Here is a 17,247-nt window from a genome sequence, read left to right on the forward strand (position 1 = left end):
GATTTGGGCAAATGGCTGCAATGACACAGAGAGTGAAAAACTTCAAGGGGTCTGAATACTTTCCGTACCCACTGTATAACATTAAATTATGCGTTACATTAAATATCCTCTTAACCTCTTAAGCCCTGGCCATATTTTCAGAAAAAAACGCCGGGATTTCTTCGGCCCACCCATGGGCCGACCGGGCTTAAGAGGTTAAACTTGCTGTATGGTATATTTGAACAAGGAAAAGTAAAACTACGCAGCTGGACACACGTACGCAGTTACTGCAAAGGTTTAAGTTAAAAGAAACACTAACCTCTTCCGCCATTGCTCCCTGTCAACCCGTCTTTGCCGTAATGATCATATATGCTCCTCTTGTTGGCTGAAAGATTAAAGCGAAAACTCAATAGTAGGATGACAGTGAGAAACCACCTATTAAGATGGAAACACAATAATCATTGAACGGGAAAGACAGATAATGCGTTTCATTTAAACTCTTCTGCTCCTCTCACTTCTTCCTCTTTTCCTTTCGGTTTTTCCCTTCAGGGGTCGCCACAGCGAATCAATTGCCTCCATCTAACCCTGTCTTCTGCATCCTCTTCTCTTACACCAACTACCTTCATGACCTCTTTGACCACATCCATAAACCTCCTCTGTGGTTTTCCTCTAGGCCTCCTGCCTGGCATTGGGAAACTCAGCATCCTTCTACCAATATATTCACTCTTTCCTCTGGACATGTCCGAACCATCTCAGTCTGGCCTCTCTGACTTTATCTCCAAAGCCTCTAACATGTGCTGTCCCTCTGATGTACTCATTCCTGATCCTATCCATCCTGGTCACTCCCAAAGAGAACCTGAGCATCTTCAATTCTGCTACCTCCACAGGGTTCTCGCCAGCGCATTTCAGCGTAACGGCCCGTTACGCTGTCATAACGGCCCGTTACGCTGTCATAACGGCCCGTTACGTTGTCAGTTTAAAAGATTCCGCTGTGATTAGGGCCGCTACGCCAGCGCATTTCAAAGATTACGCTGTTGTTATGAGAGTGTATGGCTCCGTCATGAGAGAGGGAGAGAGAGTAGCGTGTGTGTGTGGGAGAGCGGGGGAGAGCAAGATGTCCAAGCGACCTCGAATGCAGCACGAGCGAGAGAGACGGCAGTCGGTTCAGTCGGTTCGGTAGAGGAGAGAAGGTGTATAGTTGCTGGGTTGGCGGTACTGTGCGGTTCAGCCACTGTTGATAGACAATAAAGGCTGCAGTGTTCTTCGATACGGCTGGGCTCCTGTGTCTTTGCCTCTATGGCTGCTGAGGAAGTGAAGGGGGTTAACCCCAGGCTTCCTGACCACGGTCGGGGGCCGAACAGGAAGGGGTAACACGGTGATTAGGGCCGCTGCGCTGTTATTTTGACAGATAATGCCATGTGCGTTTGTTTTTATCGACTGGGTGCCAATTGCCTGGAAAATCCAGACTGACTTTATTTATGTATTAATATAAATAGAAATAAAGGCAGTCTGGCATTGTGATGACAGGAGACAATTTCAAAAAGGAGGGGCTAACGAATGCAGCTTGAACGAGAAAGAACCAATCAGCGTAACACGGATGTGACGCACAAACAAATCGACCATGAAGTCCATGTAGTCCAAACAATAATGGCATGCAGCCGAGAAAGCGTCGCGGTGAATGATTACTGCCGTTTTTGTCACAAAAATCTGCGAATACATGGGGTACTCTCAAGTACAACACTTATTTTTGAAAAGGCTACGCAACAAAAGACTCCTTCCGAACGATTAGCGGTGTTAGGAATAACTTCAAATCGGAGCCAAACCAAGTCGGTGCGTATGTGTAAAAGTTGTTTAAATTTACTCACATGTTTGGAACGGGATTTTCCTCTGTACAAACAATGGCAAGAAGCCGAAAGTAACGTGCCATCCACTGCCTCCTCATCGTCGGAAACGTCAAGTGAAAAGAGGCAACGACTAACGCCATCCAAAACCCCAAGAGACCACAAAAAGATTCGCTTTGGCCCCCCTCCTCCTCCTCCTCCTCCGGCATCATCTTCGAGGCGCTGAAGATGACGCAGCATGAACTCCCGCCTCCCGTGCTATGATTGGTCGTACCAAACTGTCCCAGGAGGGAAACGCGATTCAATTCGCCCAATGCCAAACTGACTCTCCTGTATCTCCTAACATGGAGATAGGAGATTACATGGAGATTCAGTTTGGATTTTCCAAGCTAGGGTGCCTATCTAGGTTAATTTATGTCTCCCCACCTCAGCCGTACTTGCCTGTCGATTGTCCCGTCTATTGCGCATGCGCATTCCCATCTACTGCATGTGCGTGCGCATGCGCGTGCAGGAAGACCTGCCGTTACGCTGAAAAAAATCTTGGTGAGAACCCTGCTCCAGCTCTGATTCCTGTCTTTTCCTCAGGGACACTGTCTCCAGACCAAACAACATAGCTGGTCTCACCACAGTTTTGTAAACCTTTCCTTTCATTTTAGCTGAAACTCTTCTATCACACCTGACACTTTTCTCCAGCGTTCCAGCCTGCCTGTACACGCTTTTTCACCTCTTTTCCACACTCTCCGTTGCTCTGGACTGTTGACCCTAAGTACTTAAAATCCTCCATCTTCTTGATCTCTTCTCCCTGTAACCTCACTCTTCCACTTGGGTCCCTCTCATTCACACACAGATACTCCGTCTTGCTGCGGCTAACCTTCATTCCTCTCCTTTCCAGGGCAAACCTCCATGCCTCTAGCTTCTCCTCCACCTGCTCCCTGCTCTCACTACAGATCACAATGTCATCTGCAAACATCATAGTCCATGGAGACTCCTGTCTAACCTCGTCTGTCATCCTGTCCATCACCATAGCAAACAAGAAGGGGCTCAGAGCTGATCCCTGATGTAGTCCCACCTCCACCTTGAACTCCTCTGTTACTCCTACAGCACACCTCACCACTGTCTTACAGTCCTCATACATGTCCTGCACCACTCTAACATACTTCTCTGCCACTCCAGACTTCCTCATACAAAACCACAGTTCCTCTCTGGACACCCTGTCATAAGCTTTCTCCAGAGCTACAAAGACACAATGCAGCTCCTTCTGACCTTCTCTGTACTTCTCTATCAACATCCTCAAAGCAAATATTGCATCTGACGTACAGCCATGGCCATAAGTTTGGACACAAGTACCATGATGCTTGTGAATCTTAGAAAATACCACAAAATTGTCACTTACAATAACGTACACAACTCCTGAGAACTATATTAAGTTTCATATTTAAAAAAAAACATCAAAAGAGTTTGGTGTCATTTTGTTCTTCTTACCAAATTCGGTTGTGAAAGTACTGCATTTTTTTGTTATTTTCTTCTAATATGTTTTGGGAACAAAGTTGTTCCAATTGTTGGAATTTATTGATAATATTATATCCCTTGTTGACTAATTAAACTGGTGCTGTCAAAAATATTAGTTATGTTCTGTAATAGACATCAAAACAGACATAGGAAGTCATGCTGTGTCCAAACTTATGGCCATGGCTGTACTCTTTCTTGGCATGAAACCATACTGCTGCTCACAGATGTCACCTCTGCCCTTAGTCTAGCTTCAACTACTCTTTCCCATAGCTTCATCGTGTGGCTCATCAGCTTTATTCCTCTGTAGTTGACACAACTCTGCACATCTCCCTTGTTCTTAAAGATGGGCACCAGCACACTTCTCCTCCATTCCTCAGGCATCTTCTCACTATCTAAGATCCTGTTGAACAACCCAGTCAGAAACTCTACTGCTACCTCTCCGAGACACTTCCATACCTCCACAGGTATATCATCAGGACCACGTGCCTTTCCACTCTTCATCCTCTTCAATGCCCTCCTCACTTCATCCTTACTAATCTTTGCTACTTCCTGGTCCACAACAGTCACCTCTTCTACTCTTCGTTCTCTCTCATTTTCCTCATTCATCAACTCTTCAAAGTACTCTTTCCATCTTCCCATCACACTATTGGCACCTGTCAACACACTTCCATCCTTATCCTTTATCACCCTAACCTGCTGCACGTCCTTCCCATCTCTGTCTTTCTGCCTTGCCAACCTGTACAGATCAGTCTCTCCCTCCTTACTGTCCAACCTAGCATACAAGTCATCGTAAGCCCCTAGTCTACCTGTGTGCTCCTACCTCCACTCTTATAGGTCACCCTATGTTCCTGCCTCTTCTGGAAGAAAGTATTCACTACAGCCATTTCTATCCTTTTTGCAAAGTCAACCACCATCTGTCCTTCTGCGTTCCTCTCCTGGATACCAAACCTGCCCATGACCTCCTCATCATCTGTTTCCTGCACCAACATGTCCATTGAAGTCTGCATCAATGAGAACTCTCTCACTTCTAGGGATACTCTGCATCACTTCATCAAGGTCCAACCAGAATTTCTCCTTCTCCTCCCGCTCACATCCTACCTGTGGAGCATCCCCACTAACAACATTGAACATCACACCTTCGATTTCTAGCTTCAGGCTCATCACTCGATCTGACACTCTTTTTACCTCCAGGACATTCCTAACAAACTCCTCTTTCAAGATAACTCCTACTCCATTTCTCTTCCTATCTACACCATGGTAGAACAACTTGAACCCTGCTCCTAAACTTCTAGCTTTACTACCTTTCCACCTGGTCTCCTGGACACACAGTATGTCCACCTTCCTCCTCTGCATCATGTCAACCAGCTCTCTACCTTTTCCTGTTATAGTTCCAACATTCCAAGTCCCTTCTCCCAGTCCTAGACTCTTGGTGTTCCAAGAGTCTTTTGCTCCTCTCACACTCTGTGTTATTGGTATGAGCTTCATCCCTCTAAGAGTGCAGTGTTCCTCTAGCTGTAATACCAACCATCTGACAGGACTTCGTAAGCCTCTGACAACTCCTTGAACTTCTTTTCAGCCTCCTCCTTGTTCTCTGGGTTTTTATCCGGATGCCACCTCAGAGCCAGCTTTCTGTATCTGCACCAGGACACAGGGGAGGCAATAAGTGCTTAATGAGAGTTGACTGATGTAAAACAGTAAAATTCTGCTCAGTAACTTTTCTTTCACTGCCGTAATATTGCTGATAACACTTATTTAATACTAATATTATAGCATATAAATTATAATATTTTTAATAATATATATTGTCGAGTGTACTGAATAAAATGCAACATATTCTTGAGCATAACTTTCTGTTCACTGACCTTCACTGCAGGCATATTAGAACTACATTAAATTCCTGCTACTGCAAACTCAACATTTCCAACTGCTGCTTCACATTACCCTGTTAAACTATTGGGTGGCTTTTACTGTGATACAACTACATGTAATAAAATGTATCAGCCAGAGAGGTTAGCAGTGCTGTTAACTTAAAAAAAATGAACGTAGAGAAAGTATTTGTGCTTTTGACAATGGATGTGTTCTTAAAATTTGCTGTTTCATAAAGAGCTGCTGAAGGAATACAAAATTGTTGCTTGGTATGTGCTTGCTCCTACCAATTCCAGACATGTCAGTCCAACGAAACTATGCAACACTTGCTCCCACCACCTGAAACCACAGGTGTCCCCAAATCAAACGCCTCAAACCAGAAGGAATAAGACTTTAAGACCTCTTGTTACAGGTGTTACAGATCAGATCATTGCACCTGTTCTTTAGCCCTCATATTTTGTAATTCTAACGTTAGGGGAAAGTTTATCATGATGGAAATAAACAATGTTACAGTAAATACATTTGTAATGAACAGTTCTATCATGTTTATCATCGCCAAACCTTCAAAATGTCCTCACTTAATGGTATAAATTGTTTCAAAATTTTCTTGTTGACAAAAGGTTTAACGAGAACGGTTGACCCTAGTTAGTAGAAAGAGCACAAAAAGGTGAGGAATGCTCAAAATTCAGTGAAAAAAATGTCAGTGAAGGTAAATTTAGAAAGAAAAAAACCCTGAAATCCATCTCTGACAGCACACAGGAGCAAAACATATTTCAAACAATGTTGCCTGAATTTTTGCTTTCTGAGGGATGTGCCCATATCAGTCTGTTTGACTTAGCTCTTTGTAGCAGTTAAACCTGATGGATTCCATTGGGAAGTCTCCTGATGGGACTGAAGAGGAGTAATAATAGGGCACACCTCACAAGCCAAATTTAGTTGTCTTGTCACTAAGAAACAGGACAGATTGCTATGGTTGTGGAAACAATGCACTAAAACTAAAATGAGAAGCTTAAAGACAATGATCAGAAAATGCTGAATGTTAGTTTGGCTCACTTTGTTATTTTTACTTTTGATGAAACGCAATGAAAAAATGATGAATGAATTAGATGCATGGTCCCCAAGGCTTTTGGAGGACAGTACAGCGAGAGAACCCCTGTGCAGATGTCACACTTGAAACCAAATTTCAAAACTTCATCAACTCACGCTTTCTTTAAGTCATCTGCAGACGCATCCATTCGTACTCCCAAAATCTGGTAGTAGTCCACCATGACGAGTGGATGAATGGAGAAACTTCAGAGAGCTTGATGCACCTGAAAGAGCAAACAGATTGAGAGTGTGTTGCTGATGAGTGTTACTGTCACAATGGATCCATTATTCATTCACTCACACATTCTCACTCTGGTGGTGGTAAGCTACATTTGTAGCCACAGCCGCCCTGGGGCAGACTGACGGAAGCGTGGCCGCCAATCCGTGCCTACGGCCCCTCCGACCACCACCAACATTCACACGCATTCATACACCAGTGTGAGAGGCAGGTAAAGTGTCTTGCCCAAGGACACAACAGCGCATGACTTGGCGAGAATCGAACCACCGACCCTTCCATCATTGGACAACCCGCTCTACCACCTGAGCCACAGCCGCGAAAACAGTTTTCTAGGGGGTAGGAATGCTTAAAAGCGAAAATCTTGACAAATGCTCTAAACGTGTTGAAACATATATTAAACGGGTCTTGGACATGTGTGGGGCTAAATAGTTTTATGACTCCACCTACAAATCTTCACAGCACTGATGTTAGTCTTCATGAATTTAGTGGGCGCCTGTGCAGACTTTCAAAAAAATCTGCTTGAAGCTATACACTGGGAGTCAACTATTTCGAATTTACTGCGCCATTATCAGGCCTTATACTCACAATGAACTCCTTCTAGAGAATTAAAGACTGAGACAATTATTGGATTTGAGCCATCATTAATTCCATCTGTTTTCCCTATCTCAATGATCCAATGCCTGCCTTAAAAAAGTATTACACTGGTCTGTAGTCATAGTGTCACATACTGAAAACAGAAAGTGAACCTCATGTAACAAACAACAACTAGTTGAACATGAAATTTACATGGTGTGTTCTACACCTGATATACTGTGCAGCAGCATGGTGTTTAATTACCGTAATGTGTCTTCTCTAATGTAACATAGTCGACATAAAAGGCGTTAACTCTTTTGTGCACCATACAATAAGAGTCCAAGCCTGAAGATGCATATATTACCTCAATAAAGTTCCTGTTAATAATAACTCATGCACCGGCTATTGAATTTGAAGTTCAACACAGGCTGCCTTACAAAGCTAAACTTGGTATAATATGTGAATGTTTCTTCCATGTGTGATAGATGTGAGACTGCAGAAGGTTAAATTACACTGGAACTGCTCCATAATATTGAAGGAATTGTCCAAACAACATAAAATACACATTCAGCTAAACCATAATTTGGTTTTATGTGGTTGACTTGACAAGAACTACAACTCTTGCCTGAAATCAAAAGCAGGCTGTTATGAAAGGCATGTATGCAGTTTCTATCATCTCCTAAGGGAGATTGTTCAGTAAAATCCTTGCAATTGCAAGAATGGAATTCACAAAGCTGTTTTTTTAAAAGAGAGTAAGACTATAGTTGCCATTCTTTGATAAAATAAACTCTCTATATATTGTGCTAGGCAGGCCCACAATGAAATTCAAACAAGAGGAAAATACTATTAATAACTGTAACAAATTGTGATAAAAAATGACGGTATTGCATTTTTTGTTTCACCAAAGAAGTTGTGTGACTTTAAAGCACAGCAGTGACACAGAGCATCATTTAGGACATTGTATCCTGCAAGAAACCAACAGAAGATAATGTTTCAAATGTAAATACACTTTTACTTTTCCGTCATATCATTTAACTAATTGTATGTCATCAATTCCTTTCCTCTCCTTTCTTCACGTCTTAGTCACACCCATCAGAGGTACAATCAGAGAAAACAAGACAGAGATGCAACAAGGCAACAGGTTATAAACAAAAAGAGACATCCTCCCCTTGGAACCATTGCTCTACAGCAGGGCTATTCAATTAAAAATTCACTCGGGCTGGATTTATAGATTAAGGACATGAGGTGGGCCGGACATTTTTAGCATACAGTGAGCAAAGTGAACCATTTAAAATGAACACAAATAGATAATAAACACACTGGATGTTTATTCATGTATTGCTACATCCAGAAGGGCATAAACACAATAGAAGAGCAGTACTTGATAGACGGCTTGCAGTGTTTACTAGCACAATACAACATCAGTATGCGCGCAGACCCGGTGCAGAAAGACAATGGCACAGCCGAAACTTATTGTTAAGAAATCATACCTCAACGAGCTGTCACCTGCCGATCGTACCTGTTACTTAAACAAGTTGACACTTAGTGCAGGTACGCAACTACCGGATCCGTTCTTGTTGCCACAACAAGAGTGGTTACGGGATATGAGGCAATGGCCTAATATTCAGTGGCCGGACATCTATTTATATTTAATCAACTCGCCAAGCGTTTACACGACAGAGAATTTAAAGGCATACAAATTCCTTGATGCTGTTAATTTCGTGCTTTGCGGTCACGTACAAGAACTCACATACCATCCAGTATCAGAAACGTGGTGGGAGTGTACAAATTACCTGTCAATTTTGTTCTTAGCTTTGGTGCTGTTGGCACTGTCATGCCTGTGAGGACATACTGAAGGCACGAAATCAGGACTGTCTGAATCGTCAGATGCACAACCTGTTAAAATTGTATTTATTATAACTATTAAAGTCCTGTAAAACAAAATAACAAGGCTAAGTCAACATATTCATTGCGGTAATGACAAAACACCCTATTATCGCTCACATGCACGATAATGATATAAAGCACTATCCACGGGATCTTTTCTCTACATATCTAATTTTTATATTGGGTGATGTAACATTTCCATGATTTTAAAGGATTTTACAAATATAAATCAAAATTGAATGACCGTTTACCTGAAATGAAATGTGCACTGCAAAGCCGCATTCTTTATTTGTGCCTCCGACCAGCTATCCCGGTTGATCGTACGTAGCCACTCACATCTGTACATCTACAGACGTTTGCGTTTCTTAGGAGGACGAGGTGGAGTTTCGGGGTTAGACATTTTTAAATGCCCCGGTGCAGTGCGCAGCAGTCTGTAACTAGCAACTTGTGACAGAACCGTGCAGGCAGGCAAACAAAGACGCAGACGCTGGCTTCTGAGGTCTATCCGCTGTATGTCACGTCGGGTCCTCGCTACGTAGGTTCCACTAAGATGATTGGCTGTCCTTAATATTTCCTGTGTTTTATTTTATTCATTATACAGTTTTGATGACTGTGTGACAGTTTATAATACATTTATGAAAATACGGAACAAATTGCGTCCCGTATTGAGTCAATACGGGACGCAACAATTAATTGTCAAATAAAGGACGATTCCGTATTTTACGGGACGGGTGGCAACCCTACCTCCAGGTATTGAATAAAATTTTAAATGAAGGCTGTCTGTACTGCGATTCTGACAGCCAACAGCACAACAAGAAGGCATATTTAGCGTAATATGTGTATATCAAAACACCTACTCGAGCTTGCAATATCAGGCATTGGCCAGGTAAACAGGCTTTGTTTTGCACCGGGTCTGCGCATGCAGCTGCCTAATTAAGTATGCATACGTCATGTGAAAGGGGTCTATAGGGATGGGAATTTTGACTAATTTCCCCACCAACTAGTCTCAAATTTTATTTGCGACTAGTCGACTAGTCTATAAAGCCAGAAAACTTGCAGTTTAATACACATATTAAATTAAAAGTTTAAAATGCAAACGTTTTGTTTTTATTTAGGAGCTATTTTAGCCCAAACATTCAGGACAAGCTTCAACAAAAGACAGTGGCAGCATATCGTGGGCAATCATTTCACAAATCAGTTGTGTAATCTTTGCTGTGCGGTGAGCATCACAGCGTCTGGCTGGAACAAAAGCTCTCATGCTCGTCTGCCTTGCCCCACCACCATGCCCGCCGGGCCCGCCCTCGCCATCTTGCCCTACAGGTCTACATCGAGGTGTCTACTATGTATGTGGTTTCTCATCGCTCCGGTAGAGTGCTTATAAGCGAGTTTCTGCTTACACAGCCGACCTTGTTGTCATCTGCTGCGTCAAAATACTGCCAAAAGGTGCTGATTTTCTTACGCCGGAGCGTCGCCATCTTCCCACTTTACCTTTCCAAACTTTCTTCCCCAAACTGTGTGGCCCTGCCCCTTGCTACGTGTGGGTGTGAGAGGAGGGGAGGAGAGGAGGAATCCTCTCCCTGGCTGCTCAGCCTGTTTACAAAGAAGCCGAGGCAGAGGTGCGAAGAACAAGGTGCATGATGCTTAATGCAGCGTTTAACCGACTAGTAAAATACTAAACGTTTAATAAATAAGTAGGCGGTTAAACGATTAAACGACTAGTCGCGCACATCCCTAGTACTTAAACTAAACCTGTGCTGAAATACTGCTTCTTTAAATTTTACATTTTAAACACATAACTTCAACACATTTTGATTAAGGCTGGACCTGAATATCCGAATATTCGTTCGCCACCGCGGTATCCGGATATTAATTTTGGTATCCGAATAAATGTTTGAAGTGTCAGACAGAGGTACCTGTTTGAAGGCAAATATCACACTCGCCTTAACTTTATCGCGGGTTAAAACTTCATCCACGACAGCCAACATGCAGTCCTTCATAGTTTCTGAGTCCTTCATAGTTTCTTTGCCATGTGGCCCTTTCCTGAGCTGTGCAAGTCCACTTCACTGTAGTACAGCTCTGGTTGTAAGACGCAGTCAAACTCTAAATATTAGCCGCTCTCTAATGAGATCCCTCGGGAAAGTTTGTCCGAAGCGCGGTATGTTTATCAATGTGGTGTCTTCGGACATAATTTTCAGCACTGCAACGCACTCGCTGAAGAGTAACTTGGAGGTAAAATAAATAAATACTTGTCAGTCCACGCAGGATTAAACCGAAGGGTTTCCTAGCCTATTTGTCGTTTCAGGGTTGAAAAAGACATGCTGATTTTCAAACGCGCCTCGTCAATAACACAATGCATTGTGGGTTAGTTGCTAGGTTATGGAAAGTGCTGCATTCAATGTTCTGTTAGAATGTTTGTAAGAATTTGTCAGTGCTACTAAAGATGTTTTTCTCGGACCCAAGTCCCAATCACTCCTCAGTTGCTTTCGGGCCACTTGAGGTTTGCTTTCGGGCCGCCAATTGTATAGGACTGTTCTACAGTGACAATACATTTATGACGTGTGGCACAGTTGCATCACGTGTCCTTTGTGTAGTTACAACCTACTACTGTACATATATTTGCATTCACCACACACATGCAGTGTGACATATAAAAAAGTTGACACAAAATAGTACTGTATATACTATATTATAACAAATGTGACATATCAATATTGTGTGATATATATCATATACACACACACACACACGACTATACCAGTTGTCGCATTTTGGATTTAGTTTTGTTGAAATTTGTGTGAAAACGGAGAAAATGAAGCTACAAAACAAGAAGAACTCTTCTTCAATCTCATTCAGCTCCAGCCTCAGCACAGCACTCTCCCTGCCTACTTTGACAGGCGGGAGAACCCTCTCCCCGATATCCGTTATGTGCAGAACCTGAGTGCAGACCAGAAGTCCCTGAAGGAGAAGGGCTCCTGGGCTGCTCTCTCCAATGAGGAGAAGATTGCATTGTACCACATCAGCTTCAAACAAAACTCAGTTCTGTTTTCAACATGGATTGTATATTCAAGCAGGCCTCTTTTATGTTACAGATGCAGAAAAGATTTTATTGAGGACCCTGTAAGGATACTGCACATCCTTACTCATAGTTCCTCCCGCAGCCTCCTTGGTACTCTCATCAAGGTGAACTTCCAAAACAGAGATGGCTTTTGTGATGAGGCACCAAGACCGATTCCTAGTCGTGAGTGTGGACTGGAGCATAGAGGAGTAGAGAAGGCTGAAATTAATAAATTTAGTTGAGCTTTTTGTATGTCATGGACTTCAAAAAAACTAAACAGAAATGCCACAGAATTGTAATTTAGACACATAAAAGTTAGAGCTACAGTGACATTTACTGGTAATAATTATTTATATCTCAAGCAGTTTAAACTATTTAAACCATATAGAGTCCTGTTGTGAATGTCCTGTGTGAGTTAAATTTACAAGTGGTATTGATGCGGGTGAATGATGATCAGTGTACTTGGTTAGTGCATTAGCCCCAGTGGTAGAAAATAGTACTTGTATTTCTTCCCTGGTCATATCAGTTTGTCTCTACTTGATGCCGTTTAGCTGTTGTGCATTCTATGACTCATTTTTTTTTCTTTGAGTCTATATAGTTTACAACATGTTTTTCAAAGGAAACCTTCAAGTCTACACATTCATATACTGTATATAGATTGCCCAGCTTTTCAAATCCACACAGTCCACAATATTGAGTACTGCATCCCCATCTACATTCAGGTCATGCACATCATCTATGTCGGTGCAACACCCAATACACACACTCAAATGATAAAACCAAACACAAAAAAACAAAACAAAACATCACATTTAAAGCAGTGCGACACATACATTAAGGTATTACCTAATGCAATAATAATATTTTCCCCATTTTGCATTGTACTCTTCCCATCTGTTGTTCATCCTATAAAATAGCTGTTCATAGGATGCCACTCGTCCTAGCTCACAGAACCAATCTTTCAAGGGTGAAATTCTAGAGTTATTCCATTCTCTTAGCAGAATCTGTCTGCCTATCATTATTGCTGTTTGTATGAATGAAGCATTTTGACATCCATCTACAAGTGCTTGATCTCCGAGCACATATAATCTGGGAGAGAACTCAAAACTGTCATCTGTAATTTCCCTAATACAGTTGCGTATTTTAGTCCAGTACTCCAAGATTTTGGAACACTGCCACAGAGCGTGAAGCAGGGTTCCATTGTCTTTTTTGACATTTCCAACAATTTGGTGTGTTCTTTAGGCCTAGTTTATGTAATTTTGTTGGTGTCCAGTCGTAACAATTAACAATTTTAAACTGTATTAATCTTATCCTTAAATCCCTTGATAGAGTTTTGAAATTCTGACATATCTTAAGTCATTCTGACTCACTAAATGACAGCCTCAGGTCAGTCTCCCAGATACGTTTTAACACAAGTGGTAAATTACAATTTTGCTGTATAAGTTTTGAGCAGTATTTAGACACAACATGATTTGATTGTGATATTTTAAGGATATCATTGAGCAAAGTAGATTTAATTACTGTGCTTCAGAGATCCATCGCTGAGCTTAATAAATGTCTCAATTGCAAATATTGCCAGAAACACTTTTGTGGGAGGTAAAACTCCTGCTTCAAATTTTCAAAAGATTTTAATGTGCTTTCTTTGTGAAAAACACCAAGAGTTATAATTCCACTGTTTAACCATTCTTTTCAGATAAAATGGGCCTTATTAATACATAACTTTGGGTTTAGCCATATACTTGCTTCTGAGATAAGGAAAACATCACACTTAAATATTTTACTTATGTTTATTCATATTTCTCCCAAATGAGTAAAGACTGGGTGTGTTTTCAGTTTTGAAGACAGGCAGGTGGTCATACATAATAAGGGATCCAGATAACTCAGCTGTTGTGTATTCCAAAGATAAAGGGAGCTATAGCTGATTGTTTTAAAAACAAAATGAGGAAAGAGGAGGCTTCTAGTGGAGAGAAAGGTCCGACTCTGTCACACCTGATGATCAGAGACTGTTTTTTCCTCTCAAGGAAAAAAAAACAAAAAACACTTTGTTTTAATTTAAGACAAATCTGACATTGCGTACAGTACTCACCTCTGATTTGCACAAGCTGTCTGGTGAGTTCCAAACAAAATCATTATTTACTACTCATGTAACTCAACTAATGACACCGATTATGATACTAATATTGTAATCAAATTACTCTAGTTTTATTCTTCAAAGCAAAACAACAAAAAAATAAGTAAACAAACGGTTAAAAACACTACAAAGACAAAACAAGTGTTCAGGCAGTCCGAGCAAATCTAGATTTACTCCAAGAGATCCCAGTGTAACAGCATCCTCTTTACAATAACATAAAGCAGAGTCTAATTGGTAACACGTGCTATTGTAACCAGTGGGCCTCCCTCATCTCACCAAAAGGTTCACTGAAATGGTTTGGGCACACCTAAATGATGTGCAGGTGCACTTACATGAAAAGATTAGGCACACTAATGCAATCGATGTAAATGGAGGTCTGGAACCCTGCTCTACTTTTAAAGTTGTAGTTGTTTACATGTCTGTTTTTATCTGACGTTGCATATATTGTAGACTAATTTCCATGTGCACAGATCGAAATGCACATAGTTATGTATTTAAGAAAGGATCCTGTCAACTAGTGGTAAATAAGTGAGCCTCTGAAACCGAGTTCGTTTGGAGTGGTCGAAAACAACAGTGAGAAGGAAGGCGGTGGAACACTTTCTGACTGCACAGCTGGGACATTCCTCTACCAAATTTGACATTCTGCTGGCTTTGTAAATGTTCTAAAATCATAAATATGTGATTGCAGATAGCTGCTATGACCTTTTGTGGGTAAAGGTATTGTTGGTTTTTCTAAAATCCTGTACAGAGCATTCATTTGTCAGTCACTGTCTACAGCACAAACTCCATTGTAAACTTTAATTGCTCACTACTCATCACATGTGACAAACATCATTTGAGTTCTGACTATGATTTCGCAATAAAACAGCTTGTATGGACCACGATTTATCACCTCTTGTAATCACTACACACAGTATGAACATCTCATGTGGAAATGTTCAGCATTGACAGTATTGTTCTGGTTACATAGTTTGTGTCTTGCAGCTAATTACGGACAGTTACGGACTGTTTCACCTTTATGAGGGCCACTGGCTGGTTTGCTGCTGTCAAAAGAAACTATGCTGAGACAACTCTGACCGATTTTCTCAGACACTGAAATTCACTTTACATCCTTAAGGTCAACTTCATCGAAGATGTAGCTCCACAATTACGCAATTCTCAAGCGACCACATGTGAATTATGTTTATAGCACTTAATGACAAAGCTCGGCAAGCAACTAACCAAACAATGAAAAACAGAATCTGATGAAACGCTGTTAGTGGCTCTAGCTGCTCACCTGAGCGATCCTACCGTAAGCTGGTTAGAGTGTTAGCTTAGCTCTGAGCTGTACACATCAATCGCCATAATATGAGTTTTGTCAAACAGTCTTACCCGATTTAAGTACTGCTGTCCGTGGTCTCAGCAGATAAAGAGGGAACGAAGAGTTTTACTAATTAGGCAGCAACAGAAGCTGTAAAGCTTTATTCATGTTCACTAGCCTGCAGTTTCTCACATTAGACGCAACGTCCTGTTTCTGGTTCTTCTTCTTTGTCGGCTAAATACGCAGCTTTGCTGTACTGCTGCCCTCTACTGTTTGGGTTTAATGCGCTCCATAACAAATGTTTGTGTTGTATCGTCCATACAGCACAGATGTTCCACCAGTTTATTTTATTGCGGTTATCCGGATTGAACCACGGGTGCAAAGTTAGTGATGTTACGCTCGAGTCAAATTGCTGGACACAGTGTTAGTAGGGAGGTTAAGCCCAAAAAATAGACTTGACTTCAAGTCATGATGCAAAGGTCCCCTTTGGCATGGAAGTACCTTAGGGTCATACAAATAAATTTATCCTAAGACACAAGTGAGATCACATTTTGTATTGGAAATAAACACATTTATTCAAAAATGGCCACCAATGTGCCGAAAATCCTCTAGAGCGCATATCTTTGCTTCTGTTATAGATATAATGACAACCTTGGTGTCAAAGTGTACATTTTTGGGGTCAAGGAATCCAATAAAATAGGTTTCAAGTTTAAAATGCCAACAGTTTTCCCTTTACCATGACAACTGGGGGTAAATATGCACATTTTACACAAAAATTGCGTCAGAGTGACTTTACTTATCGTTTCCTTCAAAAAGTTTTAATTTAAGCAGTGCAACTACTTCTGTACATTACATTTGTCCTAAATAGCATGAGATTTCGACTAGTCAGGAGTAGCATGTGCACCAGGGATTGTAACAGCTGGAGAAGGTCCAAAGTGACAGGTTGACACTTTAAGGTTCATATGTATGGAAGCCCGTTTCCGCCACTTGAAAAAAAAAAAAGTCAAATGCTATCTCATAATTATAACTTAGTATCTCATAATTATGACTTTCTAACTCATAATTATGACTTAGTATCTCATAATTATGACTTTATATCTCATAATTATGACTTTATATCTCATAATTATGACTTAGTATCTCATAATTATGACTTAGTATCTCATAATTATGACTTTATATCTCATAATTATGAGATACTAAGTCATAATTATGACTTTCTAACTCATAATTATGACTTTATATCTCATAATTATGACTTTATATCTCATAATTATGACTTAGTATCTCATAATTATGACTTTCTATCTCATAATTATGAGATACTAAGTCATAATTATGACTTTCTAACTCATAATTATGACTTTCTATCTCATAATTATGACTTAGCATCTCATAATTATGACTTTCTATCTCATAATTATGAGATATTAAGTCATAATTATGACTTTCTATCTCATAATTATGACTTAGTATCTCATAATTATGACTTTCTCTGAAAAATAAATAAAACCAAAAATTGCCTGCAATGGCTTGTTTCCTCATAAGTGCCAAAGCAACAGAAGCAAGTGGATGAGACAGCGCTTAGTAGACCATAATGGATACTATCATTGAAGATTACTTCAGACGTGGATTTACAAATCGTGAAATTTTAGTGATTTTGGAGGAATTACATAATGTCAAATTTAGCCTCCGGACCCTGGAGAGAAAGCTACAAAAGAACCAGCTTTGGAGGAGACGTAATAAGACAGATGAAGCTGAAGTGGCATCCTTCATTCACCA

At 40.9% G+C, this 17,247-nt stretch overlaps 1 protein-coding gene across 5 annotated transcripts in view; it reads right to left on the reverse strand.

The window, feature by feature from the left end:
• LOC110970365 (dnaJ homolog subfamily B member 6-like) overlaps positions 1–17,247 on the reverse strand; it is a 52,471-nt gene that overhangs the window by 6,912 nt on the left and 28,312 nt on the right. Inside the window, exons 1-4 of one of the 5 annotated variants that reach the window (XM_022220627.2) lie at positions 15,537–15,693; positions 6,399–6,505; positions 4,855–4,964; positions 299–364 (exon numbers count right to left, since the gene is read on the reverse strand). In XM_022220627.2, coding sequence (XP_022076319.1) covers positions 299–364; positions 4,855–4,964; positions 6,399–6,463 — 241 coding nt within the window. In that variant the 5' untranslated portion in view covers positions 6,464–6,505; positions 15,537–15,693. Of the gene's footprint in view, positions 1–298; positions 365–4,854; positions 4,965–6,398; positions 6,506–15,536; positions 15,694–17,247 lie in introns of those variants that run through there. The other 4 variants (XM_051953427.1, XM_051953426.1, XM_051953424.1 and 1 more) reach the window with 4 other exon arrangements.

The sequence above is a fragment of the Acanthochromis polyacanthus genome, chromosome 9, assembly GCF_021347895.1.
Source record: "Acanthochromis polyacanthus isolate Apoly-LR-REF ecotype Palm Island chromosome 9, KAUST_Apoly_ChrSc, whole genome shotgun sequence".
Classification (NCBI taxonomy): Eukaryota; Metazoa; Chordata; class Actinopteri; family Pomacentridae; genus Acanthochromis; species Acanthochromis polyacanthus.